This window comes from Serinus canaria, chromosome 1A, assembly GCF_022539315.1.
Source record: "Serinus canaria isolate serCan28SL12 chromosome 1A, serCan2020, whole genome shotgun sequence".
In the NCBI taxonomy this organism is placed as follows: Eukaryota; Metazoa; Chordata; class Aves; order Passeriformes; family Fringillidae; genus Serinus; species Serinus canaria.
Genome location: NC_066314.1, coordinates 3,425,592 through 3,449,220, shown reverse-complemented (window position 1 = coordinate 3,449,220; position 23,629 = coordinate 3,425,592). Strand labels below are relative to the sequence as shown.

General features: G+C 41.9%; 1 protein-coding gene across 2 annotated transcripts; it reads right to left on the bottom strand.

Moving 5' to 3' along the window:
- Positions 1 to 1,392: 1,392 nt before the first annotated feature.
- RBM17 (RNA binding motif protein 17) lies at positions 1,393 to 12,548 on the bottom strand. Of its 2 annotated transcripts, XM_050969743.1 has the most exons (12): positions 12,485 to 12,548; positions 11,130 to 11,270; positions 9,811 to 9,927; positions 8,793 to 8,959; positions 6,810 to 6,907; positions 6,230 to 6,286; positions 4,428 to 4,569; positions 3,357 to 3,508; positions 2,640 to 2,713; positions 2,214 to 2,312; positions 1,820 to 1,892; positions 1,393 to 1,674 (listed from the first exon to the last, which is right to left on the bottom strand). In XM_050969743.1, the coding sequence occupies exons 2-12, from the start codon at positions 11,250 to 11,252 to the stop codon at positions 1,571 to 1,573; spliced, it is 1,206 nt and encodes a 401-aa protein (XP_050825700.1). In that variant the 5' UTR covers positions 11,253 to 11,270; positions 12,485 to 12,548; the 3' UTR covers positions 1,393 to 1,570. The 2 variants fall into 2 exon arrangements, with proteins under 2 accessions (XP_050825700.1, XP_030094351.1); XM_030238491.2 differs by lacking the exon at positions 12,485 to 12,548 and having other exon boundaries at positions 6,810 to 6,904.
- Between the last annotated feature and the right edge of the window lie 11,081 nt (positions 12,549 to 23,629).

Below are 23,629 nucleotides of genomic sequence, written 5' to 3'. Positions count from 1 at the left end.
GAGGCAGGAACAGAACCTAGATTCTGTTTTTGCCCCAAGTCCTGTGGTTTTGGTGTCAAGCCTGTTCTTCACCTCTGCTGCAGTGAGGTTGGATCAAAGAAAGTGCCCAACACAAGAGCACAGTAAGGAAGTCAACATATAGCAGGTAAAATACCAGATTAAAAAAAAAAAATCTGTTTTATAAGCAAATGTTTGTACAGAGGTTGGTGGAACACAAGCAAACAAAATAAGCAAAACACAAGACCCAAGGATTTGTCATAGAAATCTGCTGCCAAAACTCAACAAAAGGGCAAGAACTGGAGATATTCACAGCGTTGAACTACAGGTGTGTCCCCCTTCCCCCCAGTCCATGTGTGTAACAGGAAAAAGACATCCAGCATCAGCTTTTCAACAGCTAGAATGCTCTCAGGGCTCACAGCCACTTCAGTATCTCACAACTCTGGGTGCAATGGGGCACAGAGAGAACTGCCACCATTGCAGAGTCCCCTCTTACCAACTCTTTGTCACACATTGTTCCCAAACAAAAAGCAAACATAAAACCAGGAGCAGAGAGCTGTGTACTATTTTACATCAAGTTAAAACTAAGAATAGTAGTGTTTAGTAGTTTAGTTTGTCAACTCTTCAGATTTTCATGAGAACTTTCCTCCATGGCCTCCTACTTTGAAAACCTCCACAAGCACTCCTTCCCAAAAGAAAAGACTATCCCTGATGGTATTTGACCTCAAAAATAGAAATATAAACAGCAAGAGCAAATGCCAAGTTTGAAATGGTTAAACTAAGTTAGTTGCTTATATGTGAGTTAGAGAAGTGAGATTCTGACAGCTGGCCAGATACAGGAAAGAGTTTCCCTTCTCCCTGCAAATGACCTGCAAGCAGTAATCCCTGGATATTCCCAGCACAGACTGCCTGACAGCACAGAACTCCTGCTAAGAGTTCATTAAATTCCCTCCTCTTTCCATTTCCCTGGATTAGAGATAGATTTTCTTTTGCTCTGTGAAGACAGACCCAATTCTTGTTATTTCAGTCTCCATTCTGGCACAGAAGCTTTGTCCTGGAGTCAGGAGAACAAACCAGCTGCAACTGTCCAATGACCCAAATCACTGGTGTGCAGAGATGAGGACTCAGGAGAGCAAGGCTCTAACTCTAGGAGATCATCAGGGAAGAGAAGACCATAGCACAGAGTCCTTGTCCAAAGCTTCACACTTATTGTGGATCCAGCACAGGGACTCCATGATGAAGCACCAGAACAAAGAAAGCAGGAATACAGATAAACCATCTCCTCAGCAGTGGGTTTTCAACAGAGCAAAGTCATCTGAAAGCTCAAAAAAAAAAACCAGGATCCCCAGAGCAGAAAGCAGAAATGTGCAATTCAAAACCACACAGACGTGAATCTGACTTTCAAAGGGCTTTATATTACAAAAAAACCATAAGTCACAACGAATGTGTAAAATCCATTCAATGAGGCTTGTTTCCAGTCTGCTAGGAAAGCTACTTCTCTCTTCTTTATTCCCAGCCTACTGCTGAAAACGTGATTGCCAAAACAATGACACCTCGAGCTAGATTTTTAAAATCAAACTTGTTCTGCCAGATCCAGCACTCTGAACTTGTCCAGGTTGTAGAAACAAGCCTTCACCACTCTGCCTCCAAAATATCTTCCATTTAGATCCACAACAGCTGGAATTGAAACAAAGAGCAGATCAGCAAGCAGCAATTCAATTAAATAAACATCTCTTTAACTAAACAGCCTGACCAGTGAGACTGTTTAATCTTCCTACAGAATTTAGCTCTGAGCTTCACAGGACATAATTTAGGATCCTACCTTTGATGGCAGATTCAACCCGTTCAAACTCTAAAAATATTCTTACAGCTTCATCATCAGGGGCACCAGGGATCTGGAACAAAATAAAAACCCCAAGCCACAAGTAATTAAAACAGTAGTGAGAACATTGTTTTCAATTGCTGTTCTTCACAAAGGCAGTGAAAGAACAAAATAAAAAGGTTCCAAAAACACAATGCTCAAGTAGTTTATAGACAGTTGCTATTGTTAGAAGCTTGTATCTTACAGATACAGAAAATGCAGAGTTCCAAGACAGTAAAGGACCCTGAGAGATCTTCTATGCATGCCCCTCTTAGGCAGCAACACTCCAGGTGTGAGGGATGAGTGCCCAGTTTACTTTCAGAGCAGCCAAAAAGAGAGACAGATTATCTCTTACCTCAAAGATGACACATTTCCCAACCTTGCCATACTTCTCACATTCCTCCTTAGTTTCAACTTCAAGGTCTTCATCCACCTCCCCAGCACCAACCATGTTCTGAAAGTCAAAGAACAAACCCAACTCACTGGAGTCTGTGTAGGTGATTGTGGGGACAAATCACAGATGCTCTGTGAACTGTGACCACAAATACTTTAAAAGCTTAAGAGGTTTAGGGGAGACAGTTCCCCGTCCCTAAGGCAAGGGATTTAAAACAGTACTGATTTAAAGTCACAGCTTGTATCCTAGGAAGTCACATAATTTCTCCAGAACACAGAACACCACATGAGTACAGGCCAGAACCATTTGAACTGTGCAAAGTTTTGTATCAGGAACAGAGATTTAAACATTTCAGCACCAAGACACATTCCCTTACTCCCAACTCACCCTCAGTAAAACCACTTTAGTTGGGCATTTCAGGATCTCAGTTAAGGGGTTGGAATCTGCCTTCTTGCCCGTTTCTGTTTGAAGACAAAACAGTGAATAATGGTATCACTTAAGATTTAAGCTCAATTAGGGACTTTTACCAGCATCTTATTGATCAAACAATGAAATAACAGCCACAAAATGTAGTTTCATATTGGAACAGTTATTCACAACTTGTAGCTACTTGGAAAGACAGCAAGCAGAAAAATCAGTTCCAGTGGTGTGAATTAAGCAGTAACACTGACAATGTACTACTTCCTAGAGGGAAATAATTCTTAAGTTCAGAATTGTATCATAAAAACTACAAGACTAAAAGTATTCTGACTTCCACCACTTGTGCTCAGAAGCCTGGATGTTGTCTCAAGATCAGACAAGAGCAGGGAAATGAGAGCAGTATCAACAGGATGTGACAGGGAAAAAGCCATCAGAGCAGAGCAAGATCAGCCCTGGAAGTGAAGATGCTTCCCCAACACTAAAGGAGAACAAGTGATGGAGGAAGGGGAGGGTGAGCTAAAAAAAACGCATACAGGATGACTTTACAAAAAGATAAAAAAATGTAAATTTCCACAATAACAAATATGAGTCATTATTCTAACTCAAATGTTTCCAACAAGGATAGATAGTAAACAGAAACCCAGGAGCCTCATTTCTCACACACTTGGTGCAGGACACAATTACCTTTCTCTGTAGATTCACCAACAATGATCTTGCCACCCCTCTTGCTTGTTTTCTCTACTGACAGTGCTGTGCTGAGCCCCTGTTCATGTTTGCCCAGCCCCTGGCCCTCTCTGAAACCATACTTCTGCATGATTTTGTGAGCAACTGTCCCCCTGCAATGAGAAAAAAATCATCAGTTCATAAAGGTTTCTTCCACAAAACATTAACACTGCATTTCTCCTGAGTGCTCAAATATCCTACCTCCTAAAACTTCCTTACACAGGGGCATGAAGTACAGGAGCTTCTACAAGTTACATGATTTTTTTCTAACCAAAGGGTAAAAAGTCTGGCTATAAAATGCTGAAAGGTTAAAACAGTAAGTCACAGAAGAAAGAGCCAATTGTGTGGTCAAAGTAAGGCAGGGCAGGTGAGATTTTTAGCCCTTCCTTCTATGAAGTTAGGGTTCCATGGTACTACTAATTAAAGGTAGTAACAATGCATGAGCTGGTCCAACAGTACCAAGTTTGGTTATCTTTGTCTGGACAATTAAAAAAAACCACCAAACCCAAAAAACGAGGTCTCTAAGCTGTTTTTAGCTATAGATTCACCTTCATGTGTTGCCACAGTAATTAACATCAAATACAAGGCAGGAAAGTAAATGGATTTTCAGCCACAGTTGCTACATTCATGCAAAATACACTCTGAATTTTCCAACAAAGCAGAGCTGAAATTATTTGAAATAACATTTTGTTGGTATGTAGGAAATTTAAGACAAAGCTGGAAAAGTAACCTAGAAGAACTAACATGACACCTGTGTTTTCAAGTACACTTCATTGCCATAAACACTTTATGCTGGAGTGTGGCTTAAAAGCACAGCCCTGAATGCAGCCACCTCAGATGTGTTTTTCCCAATCCTGTCAATCCACATTTTTTTCCTGTATCCTGCCAGTTTGGACTCTCTGAACTCAGACTAACCACATACATGGAATGGGTCATGCTCTTCTCTCCTGACAAACTATTTCAAGCTTTTGGTTTCCACCACCTTCCAATTCCTTTTCCCACAAAATGTGCAGGAGTCACTCATTTATTTACCCCATGTTGGCGAGGAAGGAGTTGCTGGGTCCTGTGGGGGAACGAGGTCTCTCTGGCTCATCATACACTGGGGGAGGAATTGCTGCTTTGGAAGAAGGTGCCCGAGGTCTTGACTCCTCCTCATATGGGAATGATGCTACAGCTGGAAAAAACAGACACATTTGGGTTTTTTTCAGTAAAATCCTAACAAACTATGAAAAGGTTTTACACATAAATCCAAATCAGAAGAATGTTTCCTTTGCACACGTTGTTTTGACATCCTCTCACCTCCCTCTCTCTCTCTCAGAAACAACATCTGAGTTATTCTGGGTTTTCCACATTGGATGTAGATTTCCACAGCTCTATAATGCATTTATTAAGCTCTTATTAAATGGAGAAAAAAAACTTTAAGAGACCACCTGCACTACAAAGAGTTTATCCAGAGGACAAACTCCCATTCACCAGGAACAGAATTATGACAAAAATGGATCAATGCATAGAACTCAAGGCCCAAGGACTGTAATAAAAATACACTGCACATTTGCAGAGGAGAGAAACCAGTCTATTAAAAAGAATGAATGGAACTCTTCTCACTGGGAATTTCTGAACTGCAGCTATTCCCGGAGATGGAGATGGATCTGGATATGTCAATCATACTGGTTAGATTATTAAATAACCTTCCACTGACAAGTCAAATAGCAAAATGAAAATTAAAAAAGCCTACTAGAACACTAGAAAAAAATCACTTTTGAATGGACTTATGGACTTTTATCAGAGTGACCTAATTTTAGAATATTTTCTTCTACACTAGTTCTTGTATCTTATCAAATAAAAGGTCAGACATGAAGTTTGAGGATATAATATGAGGAAAAATAATTCCTATTTAAACAGAAGCTGGACTGGACTATGGGACTTTTGCTACACCAATATTTTCTTGTTTTCTTCCAGCCTGGATTTGAGCATCAAGTAAGAAACAATATAAAGGTTTCCTTGTCACATTTTAAAAGCTCTCCCCTTAAGGACATTTCTACTATTTCCAGCCTATATTTAATTCTGATCAATTGCTCAGAAACAATATCTTTCCGTTTTGAATGTTTATGCATATCAAATGCTTTCACTGTATCACTTAAGCTTTGAGGAATATTTTTACCTTTTAATCTTCTTATAAATACAATGAGGACTCCCAAAGAAAAGTTTGTGTGCAGAAGATTTTTTTTCTTATTATTATCTTTTAAAGTAGAAACATACTGGTAATTATTTTAAATTTTAAAATTTACAACAGTTAGACATGGGAAAAAAAAAAAAGGAATGGTTTTGTTCCTATAGCAGGATGATGCCATCTTGTGGACAACTGAGATCCTCACACCACCACTGCACACAAATCTCTTCAGCTAAACTGCATCCTGGAAAAATTTATAAAATTCTAGTCCATAACTCCTGTAGAAAAGATATTCACTAAGAACCTCCTCAAGGAAAGAGCAATGGAAAAACTCCCTCTCCAGACTGTGGAGGTTTCTAGCCTACCCAGACAAACCTGCCTGTGACATTTCTTCTTTCATATCAGAAGTGAGTAGCTGCACATGGTTGTAAGAACCCAGATTGCCAAGCCACTTGTCCAGCAATACAGAAAGATTTCTTCAGCACAGAGTAATGGAGCAGGGAGGCATCACAGGTCCCCCACAGCCTCCCCCCATGAACAAAGAACTTGTTCATATCCTGCTGCCACAAGGAATCCAATGGGAAAAGCAGGACTGAACTAAATAGAAAGTTGAGTAGGAAATTAACACTGCTGGGTTTAGAGAAGAGGATTTTGGAGTACTCACGTTCTTTGTCCTTCTCCACAAGAGAAGTGGGTGGTGCAATGGCAGCTCCTCCCATACCTATGAGCAAAATGGAACACAACACATTTGGAGGATATCACAACAGACTTGAATTATTTACTGTACCTTTGTTGTTGAAAGAGAATAAAGACTAATTTTGTTTATTCAAAGATATATTTCTGATCCACATCACCTGACAAGCTCTGAGGGCACTGATGTAACAAATGCAGGAATGAAAAGCTGCAATAGTGAAAACTCAGTGATTCTCACAGCCTGATTTTATGTCATGCCTCACCCCTTCCCTGGAACCAACAATGCAGAAACTTACAACAGGTATCTACAAACTAAGGTTAAACAGAGGTATTTCCACAAGTAATTTGGCTGCCACCTGCCTCCATGGAAAAATAACAGTATTCTACATTATATTATGTTGTAATAAAATGCCAGATTAATTCTAAAGGCTCAGAATGAACAGTGTTCTCATGTGAGGACAGAGAAATACAGAACCCATGAAATAGGACTGTGAATTCCCCTCCCTCTTTTTCTCCTCTTTCCACACCAGAACCATGAGCAGTTCCCTTACTTCTTTTCCGTCTCTCCCTTTCATAATCTTCATCTTCATCAGAATCTGGGTCTGGTCGTCTTGAAAACCCACTGGCTTCATGTCTGTCTTTACGCCTTCTAGAAGACACAGCAAGTTAGGATGAGAAACCATAGAAGTTAACTCTTGCTTTTAACCTGTGATCCCACCTCTGCAGGGTGAATTATTCTGCTCTATCTAACTGGCATTTAACATGTTTCCCATGAAAGTGTAAGTTAACACCTTCACCATTTGTTTCTTTGCTTTTACCATCATGGGGCATTTTTGGTTAAACAGAAGATGGCTCTAAGCCAAGATAATTTTCTACTTGCAAGTGAGCCAAGAAGAATGCATGGAAAGGAGGAAGCACCTGAATAAATCCTGTCCAAACAGACCAGAGTGACTGAATGGAACAGGTGTTGCATGAAACAGAGAGCAAGGTAACAGACATTAATTAATCAATCACCCTGCTTCGGACAGAATCCCTTTTACATTTCCCATCACAGACTACACAGAGTAGTATCATTTACTGAATAAAAAAATATCCTCATGCATAAACATCAGATTGTTGAGACACTTGCTTGGCAATTAAACTAAGATTCAGGAATAATTTCTAATAAGAAGTAAGGAATGCTTCAAGATTTGTTTGCACTTCAGCTGTTCTTTGATGTGATCAGGAAATTACTCATTTTAATACAACAAAAAGGAAAAGCACTTTTCCTCAAAAGTTAAGTGCACCACCTGGTGCACAAATCAAATCTTGTTCCTAGCACAGCCACCAAAACTGTGCTAAAGGATGACAAAAACAGATCTACTGTGGAACCACACAGAATTTCTGAATCTCTACCCTATGAAATCAAAACAAATGTCCAGCCTGAACTTTCAAAGTGCACATCTGATGAAGGTTTGGCTGGGATTGTTTCCCCAGCTTGCAATCAAAATTTATTATGCATTTTTCACCTCTTTTCTCTAATGTTTATATGTATAAAAACTCTTGGCTCACACACAAGTGCAAACACAACCAAAGAGCAGTCAGTGCTGAAGCTGTGGGAATGACATCCCAGATTCCAGAGGTCTTGCATGCCAGTAGGGCAGAGCCTCAGGCACTCCTTCTCCATCAAAACAACAAAGATATAACAAGAGAAGACAGAGAAGACCCAATGACCAGAGATATTAATTTCCACAATCTAAAGAGGGCAGCAGAACTGTAATTCCAGACTTCAGATGATTCATACTATGATGAGGATGGTTTATTCACTTCACTTGAAATGAGCAAATGTAATCTTCTGCTTGGCTGGCAGACATTTTACCACTTATAACAATCAGATACTGACTCTGCATTCAACTTCCTTAACATGATTATAGAGATTTCTTATTTCGGGGAAAGGGCATTAAAAATAAAGTAGTATTTTCTTTGTCCAGAGACAATAGATTAATAAACACATAATTAACTTACTTAATAATTAAATTACTGATTGCAGAGTATTAAAAAAGGAAATGCAATTATGCCTCTCAAAGGCTGCACTAGCTACATTTAAAACTGAATGCATCCATGGATCAGTTTGCAGTTTTTAGAAGCAGACAGGATGGTTCATCACTGAGCGTTGAAAAAGCTTTTCTGTAGTCAGGTGACAATGACATCAAATACTCTAAAACACCTGCAAGGTCAAAGTCTGCTAACAATGCATGAAGCACCCAAATATTGCTTCTATTATTGAAACAAAGTAAATTTAAAATAATTTTGACAAGGGTTTTTCACCCAAAGAGACTGCAAAGCTGATAATTCTTATTGGTTTTGTACTATTTGGTGAATTTTACCAACAGCCTTAAAACATATTAGTTAAAACACTGCTCTTGTTTCTACAAGCACGCAGTATTCACAAACCCTCTAAGAACTTCCAAGAATACAGAGAGATAAAACTAAACAAATTGACATGGCTATTTAGATAAGAGCCAATATGTCAAGCCTTTAAACAAAAGCCTTACTTTTCTCTCTCTTCAATCTCCTTCTGCCTCTCCAGCTCCCGCTGCCGCTGCCGTTCCTCCCTCTGACGTTTCACCACTTTTTCGTAGTCATTTGGGAACATGGGATCATACTCATCTGCCAGGGGAATCAACACATCTCCTGCAGAAAAACCACTAGGAACAGGATCCTGGAAAAAAGATAAATTCTTTTAGCCGAGATCTGAAAACAACACCCAGCTGGAAAGCAAAAATTTAACCCTTTTGATTCCTGACTTCTGTAATGTCAAGTAATTCCCTAATCCCACTGGTGCTAGAAGAAATCTTGGTTTTATTTAAACCTAACATTTCATCCAGTCTCTCATTACATCAATTTTCTCCCATGAAGAAAGAACCACCCCCTTCCCTTGCAAAATGCAAAGCAGCAGCAAATCAGCATGGACAGGAATTTTTCAAACCCCACTAATGCACTATTAGAAGCTTTATTACATCTTGTTGCTGCAACCATCTCTGGGGTCCTCCCACACAATCTCATCAGGCTTTTATCAACAGCTATTAATATAATACCAACAGAGGCACACAGACTGTTCTCCTCTAATCTGAAAGAACCATTTCTGAACATTTCCTTTGAAAAAGCTGCAGGAAGAGAGTTTCCCTTGATTCCTTACCACAAGAAATTAATTTAAAAGGTTAGATGGCTTTAGTTCTTTTATTTTACAGTTGATTGTTATACAGGTCCAGATCCAACACTGGTGCAATCACAATTATAGTCATTATTTAGCTGCCCAAATTGCTGTCTTGCCAAGTAATTTGAAGGATTCTAGGCTTCTAAGATATCCAGGATTCTAAGAACACTGTTTTATAACTGCACATTAACCACAGTAATTCCATGCTGTACCACATGTAAGTCTGAGTGAAGTTGAAATGCTAATTACAGAACCCTCAGCAGAGGAAGATATTCTCAGAAAATAATCAGGTTTTTGGCCACTAGGAAACATTCAACTTCCAAAACATTTGGAACTTTTAGCTGCCCTGGTCTTACCTTTAGCCCAGCTGCTACATGAGGGGGTGTGTCCACGATCTGTCTCTCATCAGAGGAGCTGCCTCGTTTCAGGTCAATCACTGGAGCAAGGACTGTGGTTTGTTTTGTTCTCTGACTCTGCAAAAAATCACCAAAACACACAATGTCTAACAAAGATAAAGCAGTTTTCTAAAAATCAGCTTACTTTAATATACTTTGTTGTGGTAGGTGAATGGTAGTGAATGTGAATGGTCCTAGGTTTTCATTGGGACCAGAAGCACACATTAAAAATTCATCCAATCACTTCAGGTGAGTTTGAACTCAGTTAGTTTCTAAGAAACTCAGATTTATTCCAAAGATCTACTGCTCTTCCCGTTTATCATCAGATAAAATATTTTAAACTCTTCTGAATTCCTGAGTTTTCTAATCCTATCCTATTCTTCTGTTGGGCTATGGATACACTGCACATCAGTTACATGGACAAAGAATATAACTAATACAGCAGGCAATAAATTTCATCCATGCAGTTTGGTCCAGTTGTCAAGTAAATCCTGCCCCCAATTTCAGCAGCATAAATCAGGAGTAATTCCTGTGAAAAAATGCTGTGGCTACTTAGTATGTGGCATCAGTGTTACTGCTTCTTCTTTTAATTAAGTTGTTTCACTACAGAACCTGCACTGCCCCAAAGAGCACCTGTGTCCAACGTAAACCAAAATATCAACACTGCTCAAAGAAAAAGGGTGAAACATAAAGAAGCAGCAACAAAAAGAGAAAGTGGCTCTGTCACAGTCTAATAAGAATCAGCTTGCACTGCTCCTTTTCATCTGCTCTGGAAATACTTGCTGTAAAATTTCTAAAACATAATGATTCGCAAGTTAGCACCAACAGCCTTTAAATAACAACCATAAAATGATGTAAACGTGTAAATAATCAATCATAGAATGACCCCTAATTACATTAAAAAATAATTTTATATAGATGAATCTCATTATCCTTAAAGCTAAACTTGAAGATCAGCTTTTGGCTCTGCGGGCTAATAGCTCAGAGGTTTGCAGCACATACATCAGTGCTTCCTTCAGTTTTAATTCTGCAACATTCCCTCTGAGACACATCAAGAAAAATGCATTTTCCCTTTCTCCCCTTCAGCTTTGTCAGGCTCTGCTACAAACTCAGAGACAAATCCCAGCAAAATTGCCTCAAATCAGTATTCTGAGCTTTGTCAGGCTCTGCTACAAACTCAGAGACAAATCCCAGCAAAATTGCCTCAAATCAGTATTCTGAGGTCATAAACACAATGCACTGAACATAAAAGAAGTCTGAAAACCAGAAAGGGACTGTACCTTTGCTTGTGTGAGAGCTGCTTTCTTCACCTGCAACTGAGACTGCAGCAGTTTGAAATTCTTGGACCAGCCTTCTGTTTTGGAATCGCTGGTCTCAACCCCCAAGTCATCGTAAAGTGACATTTTCTCTTCAATTTAAAACTGAAAGACAAAAGAAAACAAAATCTCCAAATGACACCACTAAACTATTTCCAGGTTAATTGCTAATAGTTTGCATATATGGGTACATTACTTTTTATTTCACTTTTCCTAAAGCCAGAGAAAATTGACCTTTTTCTGGCTAGCGATAAATACACAAAACTAGAGCAAAGCTGTAAAAAAGTAATAGTTTGAAAGGTGATGAGAACTGTTGAAGAATTAATTTAATCCTGCAGTGGTTTATGAACAATTAGGGCTCAATAGCAAGAAGTTTATTGCAAAAAGAAAAGGTTTTGAAGATTATTAAACATCTGTCCTTGGGATGAAACACAGAGGGGGTTATAAAGGCACAGATACACAGGATGAGGACAGGGTGCTGTAGGAATTCCCACCTACCACAGAGCAGTGGGATTTTGGCAGCAGGACTGATGCTATCCAGTGGGAGACAGCATGAACTGGGGTATGACAGAATCAATCAAGTTGGGAAAGATCTCTGAGATCATAGAGTCCAAATCTTGTCTGAAGACCAGCTTGTCACCCAGACCAGAGCACTCAGTGCCACATCCAGTCTTTCCTTGGACACCTACAGGGATGGGCACTTCACCACCTCCCTGAGCAGTCTGTTCCAAACCTTAACCACCCTTTCTGATAAGAAATTCTTCCTAATGTCCAACCTGAATTTCCCCTGGTGCAGCTTCATGCCATTTCCTATTGTCCTGTCGCTTGTTACCTGTGAGCAAAGCCCGACCCCCTCGGACTGTCCCCTCCTGCCAGGGAATTGAGGAGAGCGAAAAATTCTCCCCGAGCCTCCTTTTCTCCAGGCTGAGCCCCCCAGCCACTCCTCCTCAGACCGGTGCCCCAGACCCTTCCCTGGGCAACGGATGGATGGATGGATGGATGGATGGATGGATGGATGGATGGATGGATGGATGGATGGATGGATGGATGGATGGCGCTGTCACCGCGGGGAAGGGACAAGGCAGCGAAGCACAGGAGCTGTCCCCACTGTAAAAGGAAGGGCAGGCTGCGACCTCCGTCGCTCTGGGAACAGAGGGGGCGAAGCAGGCCCTGACGCCACCCCCACCTTCCACGCAGGTTCGGACCCCGCCGAGGAGCGGCTAAGCGTGGCACACCCGCCCTGCCCTGCCTCCCCACACCCCGCAGGGCCCGGAGCCGCCTCCCCCCAGGGCCGAACCGGGCCCGGAGCCGCCGCTCACCCGTCCCGGCGCCGCCGCCGCCATGAGCCGGCGCTGAGCACGCCGGGAAGGACCGCGCCTGCGCACTGCGCCCCGCGCCGCAGCCGCGCCACCGCCCTCCGGCGGCGGGAGGAGGGAGCGGCAGCGTCGCCATTGCCGCCCCTCAGGGCCGTGCCAGTACAGAGCAGTGGGGACTGGGAGGGCGTCACGGCTAATCCCGGGGCTGGGAGAGCAGCACGGCACCTCCCGGAGGCTGGGAGGGCGGCAAGGAGTGCAAGAGGCGGGTGCAATACTGTCCCAGCTCCAGTTGCCCGCCCAGCTGCCCACGCGGAGGAGAAGCCCGGGCTCCTTTGGCTTCTCACGGCGCACGTCGGGTGTGATCTGCGCTCGGAAATTTTATTTAATCATAGAATCCTTGAACCACCGAGAGCGTCCGAAGGAGGCCACGGGATGGGGAAGGGTTTGGAAGGGAAGCCCTGAGGGCCCTTGTGTTGGTTAAGAGCACTGGGCAGCCTCAATGAGCGTCCTCCCGAGAGCGGGAGGGCAGGCGCTGGTCTCTGTGGCGACACTGACAGGAGCCGCGGCCACGGCTGGGTTTATGCCCAGCTCTGTTTGCTCTGGATGTTCTGTTCGAGTTTTCCATGCCGTGTTTCCAACTCCTGAAGTAATCTGTGTGTGGGGGTCCCAGTTGTGGGTTTCTCTGGGTCTGGACTGAAGTCACTGGAGATGGCAGTTCATGTTCAGGCTCAGGTGTTTATTCCTATCAGTAAAACAGTCTCACTACTGGGAGTTCTGCAGCTTTTTATTAGAAGGCGCAAAATGGCCAACAATGGTCCTATAAGACTGAACTATCCAATTAAGAACTGACACCTGGTTTATTTTCCCTTTTGACCCAATAACTAATCCCACAAAGCTCACAATGGGGACTTTTCTACCCAATTACAAAATGTTACCAAAACCCATGGAGAAGAAGGAAGAAGAAGCATGAAGAAGAAACCCAGGATGACACCCTGTGCCCTCCACCTTGCTTCCATCCACAACACACTAAAAATCCCAAACCCTCAATCTCTCACCAGGTGACACACCAACCCTGCTCTCTATAATCTATTTCACACTTTTGTGGATTCCAGTCCATCTTGAAGTCTGGGAATCTTTCTCCATGAATGAGGATCAAAGTCAGTGCTCCCCTGTGGGTCAGGGCACCCCAGAGCAGACAGAGAAATATTCCCAGTGCCCTGGGTTTCCACATCTGTGCTAATTTATTCAGTAAATAACCTGTCTCCACAGCCATTCAGTATTTCCAGTTACTTACCAAGGGCACCTGAGATTTTGCGAAGGTAAACAGAGACAGTGATATGAGACTCTTCTGAGTCTGGCAACACAGTCACACTGAGAAAGTTACAAAAACAGAAAACTTATTCCTCATCAAGTATATTTCAAACAATTTTGTTTTTCCAGCATGTTTGCTGTCATTTTAGTGTGCCATCACTGCCACTAGGTAATTGTTATTGCAAAACATTTGGCTATTAGAAGGTCTTTCTGCATTATGTCATTTGGGCCTGAAGTGGACTTGTTTGGTCTGCAAAAACAATTTTTGTTTTCTAAAGCAAACCTTAAAATTCTGCATCTGTGTGAGCCTAGAATCTACCCAACCATACCAATTTCCCAGCCCAATCTCTCGCACTAATTATTTAATATCTTCTTTTTGACAGAGGCAAAAATGGATTTTCTTTTTTACTTACACTGGGCCGGTGTATCTCCAGCTCATACCAAGCACGTGAAATAGATGAGCTGAGTTTTCTAAGAATTATGGCCACTTGCACCACATGATGATGCAAATGAACAAGCAAGACTGTCTGCAAAGCCAAACATAACCTCCAGCCCTGAAGCAGATAGATCTGGCACCTCAACCTCAAAATTTTACAAGCACTATCTCTGTATTAATCTGAAAGTTTTTATCTCCAGCATTGCTTCCAACTGTGCTACTGTGCAGTTTATTTCCCTGTGGTTAGCGGAAAAAATAAATAAAATAAAACTACTACTTCCTCTCCTACTTATGCTGCTTTCTATTAACCCAATCTTTCTAAACACATTTACAGATATGTCTATTTTCATAATGTCAGTGAAAGGTCCTTAAATATAAGAAATTATCTTCACTTTATTTTTAGAGGACCTCCCAAGCATCTTCCTATGTTTTTTTTGCTTTAGCAATGCCTGCATTTTTTAAAGGAAGGATTGATATAATTCACACATCTGTAACCTTGTGGAAGGAAAAAAAATCAGCAAGACACTACTTTGACAGCATAAGAATCCCACTGAGAAAAGAACCATGTATCCTATGTTAAAGGAAGGAATCAAATAATTAATTTCATCAGAAGGTACTGAGAGAAATCCCTGTGGATTGAAATGTCACAGAGCAATATCTCAGCATGACAGCCACTGGGAGAAACTCAAAGGAGATTAGAGTCTGCAAAGGTGGAAAACACGAGAGCAACAGGAGATTTCAGTTCCTCCTCAGAACGAATCATAACAGGGAGGGTAAAGGTTGAATTATCAGACCTGTAAATAACTACCTATTAAAGCCAGGAATCAGATAGCTCACAAGGAGAGGAGCAGCTCTTGGTTAAGCCTGGAAAGTGCAGTAGGCATGGATCAAAACTGAGCCATCACTGTAATAACAGCCCCGGTGTATTTGTACACACCCACTTAGGAGCAAAGGAGCCAAGAAAATCCTTCTCATTAAATTCAGGGAGGCTGCAGGCAGATAAAGAAACCTCACCCTGCTGCTAAGGTCCCAGACAGACTGGAAATGGAGGAGAAATATGTGAGCTCATCCCCAGCACTGCACATCTTGAAGGTGGGTTAATAGTGGCTGAAATCTCCTTTTCCTCTGCAAAGGTGGGGGAGCACTGGTCAGCTCTGTGCCTCCTACAGACCCTCACAGATGTGGAAATCTGATCTTCCAGCCATTTTAATTCTATTTCCATTCATATTTCAAACCTTTCCATGGTGGTGCTTTTCCTCTTGAATCCCACTCATGATTTCTGTGTCACCAGTTCTACATCTGTACCTGCCTTTCTAATCCCATGTGGTTTTGTCTTTATGTTTTCTTGCAGCTCTTTTCTCCCAGCTTCACAATTTTCTCATCATGTTGAGATGAGTTTGATGCAGCTGGGGGAGGAGAGGAGAGGAGAGGAGAGGAGAGGAGAGGAGAGGAGAGGAGAGGAGAGGAGAGGAGAGGAGAGGAGAGGAGAGGAGGTTTATGGAGATAGGATCAATTACAGGGAGGTCCAAAAATCTGTGAATAAATCAATTTTCCCACTGTGAGAAGAGCCACCAGCCTTGATTGGAACCCTTCATTGTACCAACAGGCCACCTGGAAAAGGTCAACAGCCAAGGTGATGAAATCTGCTGCAAATCTCAATTTTTTCAGAGTAATCAGCCAAAAGCTGGAAGCAAGAAGAAGTTGCAGAAGGATGGCGTGGCACTGGCTGGGTGATGAGATGGCAGATGGGACCCAGTGTTAATGAATGCAAAGCAATGCACACAAGACAAAATAGCACTAACAAAACACACACAGCAGCAGCTCTAAATCAGCTGCTTCCATTAAGGAAAGAGATGCTGCATTCATTTGGGATAATTTTCCTGAAATGCCTACTTAGTGAAGGAAGGAAGCAGGAAAGCAAACAGGCTGCTGGGAAGCATTAAAATCTTAAAAAAGGAGAAAGTATCCTCATAAATCCAATGTGCACATGCACGTTTGAGTGGCCACCTGCACTCCTGGGTATGTCATCCTCTCCAAGAAGCAGCAGTGCAATAAAAGACCTAAAGAAATCAGATGTGTTTAGTGAAAAGAGACAGCTGAAGGAGACCCTGGAAGCATCAAGCACCCAAAATGGTCTAGAAAAGGTAAATAGGGAGTATAGGGAGTTCTCATTTTTCTCCCTGATGGTGATCTTTAAGAATGTGTAAAATGAAGCTGTGCTGGGGTGGGGGGGGGGAAGCAGCCATTAACTGTCTCATTTATGTCTCATTTCCCTGAAGCATTGATAGCAGTTTTTGGTGGATGTGGATGATTTGTTTTATGTTACAGATCTCCTCTGAGGGTGAGGACTGCTAATATGCCAAAATGGCATTAGAGGGCAGTACATGGCAACCTAACTGGAGTTTTTTGGGGTGGCTGTGAGAAACCACCCTTTAGAACATCTGAGGATCAGGACAACAGAGCAGCTCCCACTCACACAGGTGGGAAATGGTGGGGATCAGCATGTGGTGCAAAAGCAAAATATGAGGGCTGATCAGAGCAGTGTCAGCCTGCTCAAAAAGTAATTAAATCCCATTAAATGGTGGTTTCCAGCCAGTGGTAGAGATCCCAAGCAGAGAACCAACCCTGCTACACACCACACTTATTGTGGTGACCCTGCCAGAACCTCCAAACCTTTCTGGATTTGATTTTCCTTTTATTTTTTCCCCAGAAAATGATTGCTGTTGTACTTCCAATGATCTTCAGCTTTGAAGATCATTGGAAGGACAATAGTAAGCAGTGAAATCAATATGAAGAGGAAAGTCCCAGAGGAAAACTTGTCCTGGCTTGGGAAAATCGGCTTAGGTTTGCTGCCTTAAAAAAAGCCAGAACCCAAACTGCAAGGAGTTGAAAATGGTTAGAAAGGCATTTGAAATATTCTTTCTTCTGCTAAGGGAACAGCTGAAAATGTGACTGTGAAAGCAGTGAAGGAAACAGTGCCTTTTGCCATATATAGAACAACCCAAACCCCCAGAAAATTGTGGGGGTTTTTCCCCTATTTTTTACTTGCTTCACAGTTTCACCTAGTTTCATACTTTGGCTGAGTTCCATAACTAAAATGAGTAAGAAATGTCTCAGAACAGAAACATTTCATCACAGATGAAGTTTCCAATACACATACTTCAATATTTTTGATGACAACTGAAAAAATCTCCATTGCTTTTGACACTGCACAGAGAATGTTTTTGTTTGGCCAGCCATGGGAAAAAAAAAATGCTTTAAATGAGGAAATGACCATTTTGTCCTACCACCACGGTCTCAAGCTTGTTTGAAGAAGTGAGAAAACGTCAACAACACAGCAGTGAAAATATTACACATGACTAGACTCAGTACAGATGGGATATCTGCCATCACTGAGGAAAAAAAAGGGTTGTGCTGCTCTGCTAGAGGAAGGATTTGGATAAGAAATTATTCAGAACTCCCCCGTGTTAGCCACAGTGGGTTTCTGTGCCAAAAATGCAGGTTTCTTACATGCTGAAAATCCCACTGCCTGAGAAACTGGAGGGATTTCAAGAGGTTTGTCTTTTTGGAATTCTAGAAGATCCTGAGTTGAAATGGACCTACAAAGATTTGGATTAATATCCTTTGCTGGGAGTTGGACTCAGTCATCCCATCACTTCCAGCTTAAAATGTTCTGTGATTTTGTGATTTTATGAAAAGGAGGGGGATGGGGGGAGTTAAACCTCTGTTGCATTGGTCACCACTTTAATAATTAGGAAAGACACTGTAAGCCAAGGGAAACAGTGAAGGAGGGTTTGGAAGTGAAGAAAATCAGCTTTACAAACATCTGAGCGAAACCTCTACCCAAATTTACAGGTAATATTTTTGGACTGAAATAAAATTCTGGATATGAGAATAAATTCTAAGAACTGTGGGTTGTTATCCAGCAGAGTGACATCGTTCTGGAAATCCCTCTGCTCTGATGATTCACAGATAGGTGAGGTTACCCTTCCTCTTGCTTTCAGCCCAAAACAACTGAGTCCAAGAACTTGAAGTTCAAAGAGAATTCTCTGACGTCCTGCCATGGTGGCTGTCACGACATTCTTGGTATAAACAGAATTATTTGGTGTTAGAAGCACATTAATGGGCACTGAGATGCTCATGGACAGTAACTGATTGCCCAGAGAGGTTGTGCAGTCTCCATCCTTGGATGTTTGCAAGGCCAAAGTGAATAAATCCAGGTGCATCTCATTACCAGCCTTTTTTCCAATCTGAGCTGTTTGATGAATCTGGGATTATTTCTATGGCTTTGTTACTTGCTGTACTTCTCCAGAAAGATGAAGGAGAAGATTTAGCATCCAGACTTGCTCTGGATTTACTCTCCAAGTGCTCTAACCACTGGAAAAATGTCAAAAGGTGTTCTCCCCCATTAGGGACCCCCAGCTTTTAAGCAGAAATTCAGCTTCTTTTCCATGCAGAATTTTGTGCTGGGACATGGTCTTGTCTTTCTGTGTGGATTTCTTCCCATGTGGGTCAGCTGCAGCATCCTGGGCCCTGAAGCGTGTCCAGTGGCATTGATATTCCAGGTGAATTTTTGAAGCTAAGACAGATGTTCAGAATCTGTTGAATGAAGAAATGCTGGTTTAGGGTAGTTGTAGAGGACTTGCATTCCAGCCCTTCTAAGTGTTTTTTTCCACACAGGTGTGTGATGCCAACAGGAACACTGGAACCTCCTTATCCCTGACCAGTCTGGTCTAAGGGATATGACTCTAGTTTAGGATTTGGAACTTCTTCAAACCCCAGGCAGCATTTCCCAGCTGTTTAGAAGTTACACTTTCCATCTTACAAGAGGACCATATATATGGATATATGGACAGGGATGTTGTCTTATACAATTAGAATATAATTAATCTCATCCAGGTTTAGCTTTCTAAAACTGAGATGCCCAGTACGTTTTCAAGCACAGGCTGTGGCCAGGTGGTCAATTATCTCTAGAACAATCCTTGGAACAGCACTTTCCTCATTTACTGGGACACTTTCCATATTCCACTTTATATCCTAGGACTTATTTTTGGTCACGGTTTTAATTTTTTTAAAAATACATAATTGTTTGCCATGCAGTTTTTGATAGCTCTACAATTCACAAGACGCTGCTCAAATAAGAACCAAAGAGCTGTGTGTTTATTCTGAGTCTGTATCTTATTCAACACAGAAAACTTTTCTATGTTATAAAACAACCTGGAAGCTAAAACAAGATTAGGAACAAAGGCTGATTATTCTGCATTTTTCTGGGCAGGATTTCTTGCCTCTTCCTTCAAAAATATTATCCTGGTTCCTGAAAAAGGCCTGATACTGAGCTACTCTGATAGGTAATATAGCCCAGCCTGTCAACTCTTATATTTCTTAAAAAACCAAAAGCAGTGTAGCCAGAGACAGAGGACTCTAAAGTCCTTGGTGATCTGATCCCATCATGGATCAGATCATTGAATCATGGAAGGCAAGTGATGGAAATTGAACACTGAGCTTTCGTCTTTTTCAACCTGACAATGTTCACCATGTGCCTTGTTTTTCCTCCTACACTCATTCCAGTGCCTTAACCATAAACGAGCAATGGCCAGGTGTGAGCATTGTCCTCCCTTTTGTTCCTGAAAAACAAGGAAGACATAAAAAAAAAACCACCCCAAACCTACTCTTCAGGTAAACAGCATTATCTCCACCATCAGACCAGACCACATGCACGTAAAAGGATGTGTTATCAAAAATATCTGTAATGGTGACCTTAAAAAAGTACAAGCAGTGCTAATGAATTTCTTGTTATTTTAGAAAGGGACTTTCTTCTCCGTTGGTGCAGAGAGTTTCCTGAAGCAAAAACAAATGAAGCTTTTCTCTCTTTCTTTTTAAATGTAAGGTAGAAACATTCTGATTAAAGTTCTGCTCTGTTGTTTTCTAGTTATTCAGAATTAGGAGGAGATGTTTTCAATGATCCTTCAGCCCAGGAAAGAGAAGGGTCTGGGGAGAACTTCAGGCACCTTCCAGTACCTAAGCAGTCTCCAAGAGAGCTGGAAATGGACTTTGTATGAGGGCAAGGAGGGATGGCTTTAACCTGACAGAGGACAGCATTAGATTGGATATCAGGAGGAAATTCTTTACTGTGTGTGTAGTGAGCTCTGACACAGGTAGCCCAGAGAAGCTGTGACTGACTGTCCCATCCCTGGAAATGTTCAAGACCAGGTTGGACAGGGCTTGGAGTAACCTGGGATAGTGGAAGGTGTCCCTGCCCATGGCAGAGGGGTGGAACAAAGTGATCTTTAAGGTCTCTTCCAACCCAAATGATTCTGTAATTCTAAGACTGAGTCCTGTCATGGCTCAAAGACTGCACATGGCATCAAGCAGGAGAACATAGAGACATCTCTGCAGTTAACATGAAGGTTTTTATCAAGAATTTTTTGTAATCAAGAGTTTACAGGTGTAGGGCAAGGGGAGAGGCAAGGAATTGACTTGCCCAATCCACATTTGGAGTTAGTGGAGGAGCCGAAGTTAGGACGAGGTGCTCTTAGCTGTCTCCTCAGGTGGTAAGAGTTATCAATTAGTGCAAGATTTAAGAGCAATTAACAAAATTACAAAGGACGTTCACCCAGTGGTAGGCAATGCCTATACCCTTTTGACCACATTGATGGATGGATTAGGGTGTTTTACTGTTGTAGACCTGAAGGATGCCTTTTTCTACATTCCTGTGCACAAAACCAGCCAAGATGTAAACCAGCATATGAAGTGTTAGCAAATTCTCTTCACAGTTTAGTTAGACAAAACAATCCTTTTCCAGTCTGAGAACCAAGGCCAGAGCTGCAGCTTTAGGCCCAAAAAGTGTAAACAACAGGGAATTGAGGGGAGCAATCTGAGAGGATGGTACTGCATAACCTGGAGCTGTAATTGGACAATTAAACCCAATATGTAAATGGACCAAAGCTTATTAAAGTGTGAAAACTTGTGTCCAGTTGTCCATCTTGGGTGTAGCCACTGCCAGGCTCTTGTATTGCTCAAGGTGTATCATTTGAAGGCCTTTTTAATAAATACCTACTTTATTCTTTTAACTCTCTCTAGCCTCTGTTCCAGGCAGCCTCTCAAGGCATCATGGGCTCCTTCTGATGCTTGTTGCATTTGGCAGCCAGTCCTCTTCATGAGGACTCCTCCCTTAGCTCTTCTGGTTTCCCATGTATTGGAAATTCCCATTTGTTGGTTATGATTTCTCATTTCAGCTCCACACTGGAGCTGGATGTTGTCAGAATGGAGCATTCCAAGGGCAGAGCCAGGTTGTGCCACCATGGGGAGCTCACAGCAATGCCTGTGACAATCAGTGAGTGCCAGCAGCTCTGCTCAACGTCACTTTCTGGGGAGTGTGAGAAGCTGAGGTTTGGCTGTGCATGGACATTTGAGATGCCACAGCAACCAGGATGCAAAGCCAGTTGCATTAAAATGGGTGTAGTTACTGTCTTTGTGCAAATATTTAATTTTTGAATTTTCTTGATCTCATGAAAGAAGGATGATACAGATGTAATCATCTTGGTGAATACTGAACAGCCAAACAGGTAGATACTATCATTCTATTATGATTTATTTTTTCATATTATCTTTCATCTATTCTTTTATAGTCTAAGCTGCACATATCTGGCAGAGCATTTGGAGTACTTTCCACTTCTAACTTTAAATGACCTGACAAAAACACTCCAAATTGAGGAAGCTCAGTGTCTGGCTTTTATTAGTCACATCACACATTCAGGTTTTCCACTTGCTCACCATGAAAACGGCTAATGAGGTGTTTTTTGAGTGCTACTCTTTGTATCATGCAGGTGACAGATATAATGAAGATGGTCATGAGGGCATCTGAGCGAGGGGCAGTCTGGCTGACAGGAAGTAAATCAGCCCTGGAAATTGTCCTCTCTTTGTTCCTTCAACACAAGCGACATCAGCCTCTGTGTGACATGGGGACATGTGAAACTCTACCCAAAATATTCTCACTTTCAAAGACTTACTCAATAATTCCCTATATTAAAAGTAAGCTGCAAGTGAAACTCAAAATGAGGGAATGTTGATCTCTGGGAACTAGAAATAAAGAAAATTAGGTGTTGGAACCATCTACCTTAGGACAGAGCCTAAAATTATAAGATTGTTTAATGCTTTCTTCAGAGGACTGCATAGGGTTATGGTTATCACCATGCAGGGATCAAAATAGACAGGACTTCAGAAGGGCTGAACTGTGATAATCAGAGGTATCAATAGAGAAGAGGGTAAGTGTACATCCAGAAGAGATACAAAAGATCCCACATGTTGGTTTTTATCTGATTTCCTGCCTGCAGTGTCACTGTACCCTTTCAAAGCACAAGACCATCCCACACGTGATGGAATTCTGCTGTATGAAGGCGACCTCCAGAAAAATTTGCACATTTTGTGCAGCTGCTAAATACAATCAGATTCTAAGCCAACTGCACTCACTGTCTGAGCTCAACATGTTGGGATGAGGACCCCTTTTCAGCACAGAATGTCCTTAAGTTACAATGAGCTTTGTCCTTATCTCTGGGAGAAAGTTTGAGGCCATTTGCCCCACATGAATGATTCATCTGCAACCTGTAAAGTCAACCACCAGGCAGTTCCCTCAGTTGGATGGATGCAGGTGATGAAATAAGGTCTGGCTGTAAAATGTGGACAGTTTCATTCCTTAGGGTCAGAGGAGAACTTCCTCAGGGTAAGGATATTTGTGAACAACCTGATAAATAGCTGCTGTTTTCTTGGAAGAACAGCTCCAGGGCATGAAATATAAACTGCTTTATGGAAATAACTCCTGTATTTCATTAGCATGCTTTACTGTCTAGGTCACCTTCCTCTTTCCTTTTCCTCCCAACAGTAGAGAGGCATTGACCATCAGAGGCCCTGAACAGAACAGGGACTCATGTGGACATCTTGGACCTTTCCATACTACAGATTTACCAGCTGCAGTTCATTGTTTTCACCTTTAATTGCATTACCCTTCAAGAGTGAAACTATCTAGAATCCAGCCCCAAACCTGCTGTGCTCCAGCATTTATAACCTGTGCATAAGAGTCAGAAAGATGGTGAGGGTCTGGATCCAGGACAATTGACAAATTTCTAGCTCATCTGATTGAAGAGATTAAACCTGGTGGTAGGGAGGTTGTTTTTGCCCAGGTCTCCAAGCACTAGGAGACTGTTCTGGACACCAAGGCAACACAGGGGAATGTTTGGTGCTAATTATAGCAGGCAGAGTTTGTTCGTGCTAGTTGAATGCCAGCTGGGAGATTTGGTGGGTATCCTCAAAGCAAATGTGACATCTGCAGCATTTGGGTGTTCACAGCCAGTGCAGTGAAGCAGTCACTTCACAGTGGAGCTCATTTCACCCCAATGCAGGCATCA

What these genes read in the sequence shown, in the direction of transcription:
- RBM17 (XM_050969743.1), bottom strand. Translation starts at nt 11,252, where the DNA reads ATGTCACTTTACGATGACTTGGGGGTTGAGACCAGCGATTCCAAAACA. An exon ending in ATGTAGCAGCTGGGCTAAAG is followed by an intron (nt 8,960 to 9,810) that starts GTAAGACCAGGG and finishes TCTTTTTTCCAG; the next exon opens with GATCCTGTTCCTAGTGGTTT. An exon ending in GGTTGAATCTGCCATCAAAG is followed by an intron (nt 1,675 to 1,819) that starts GTAGGATCCTAA and finishes TTTCAATTCCAG; the next exon opens with CTGTTGTGGATCTAAATGGA.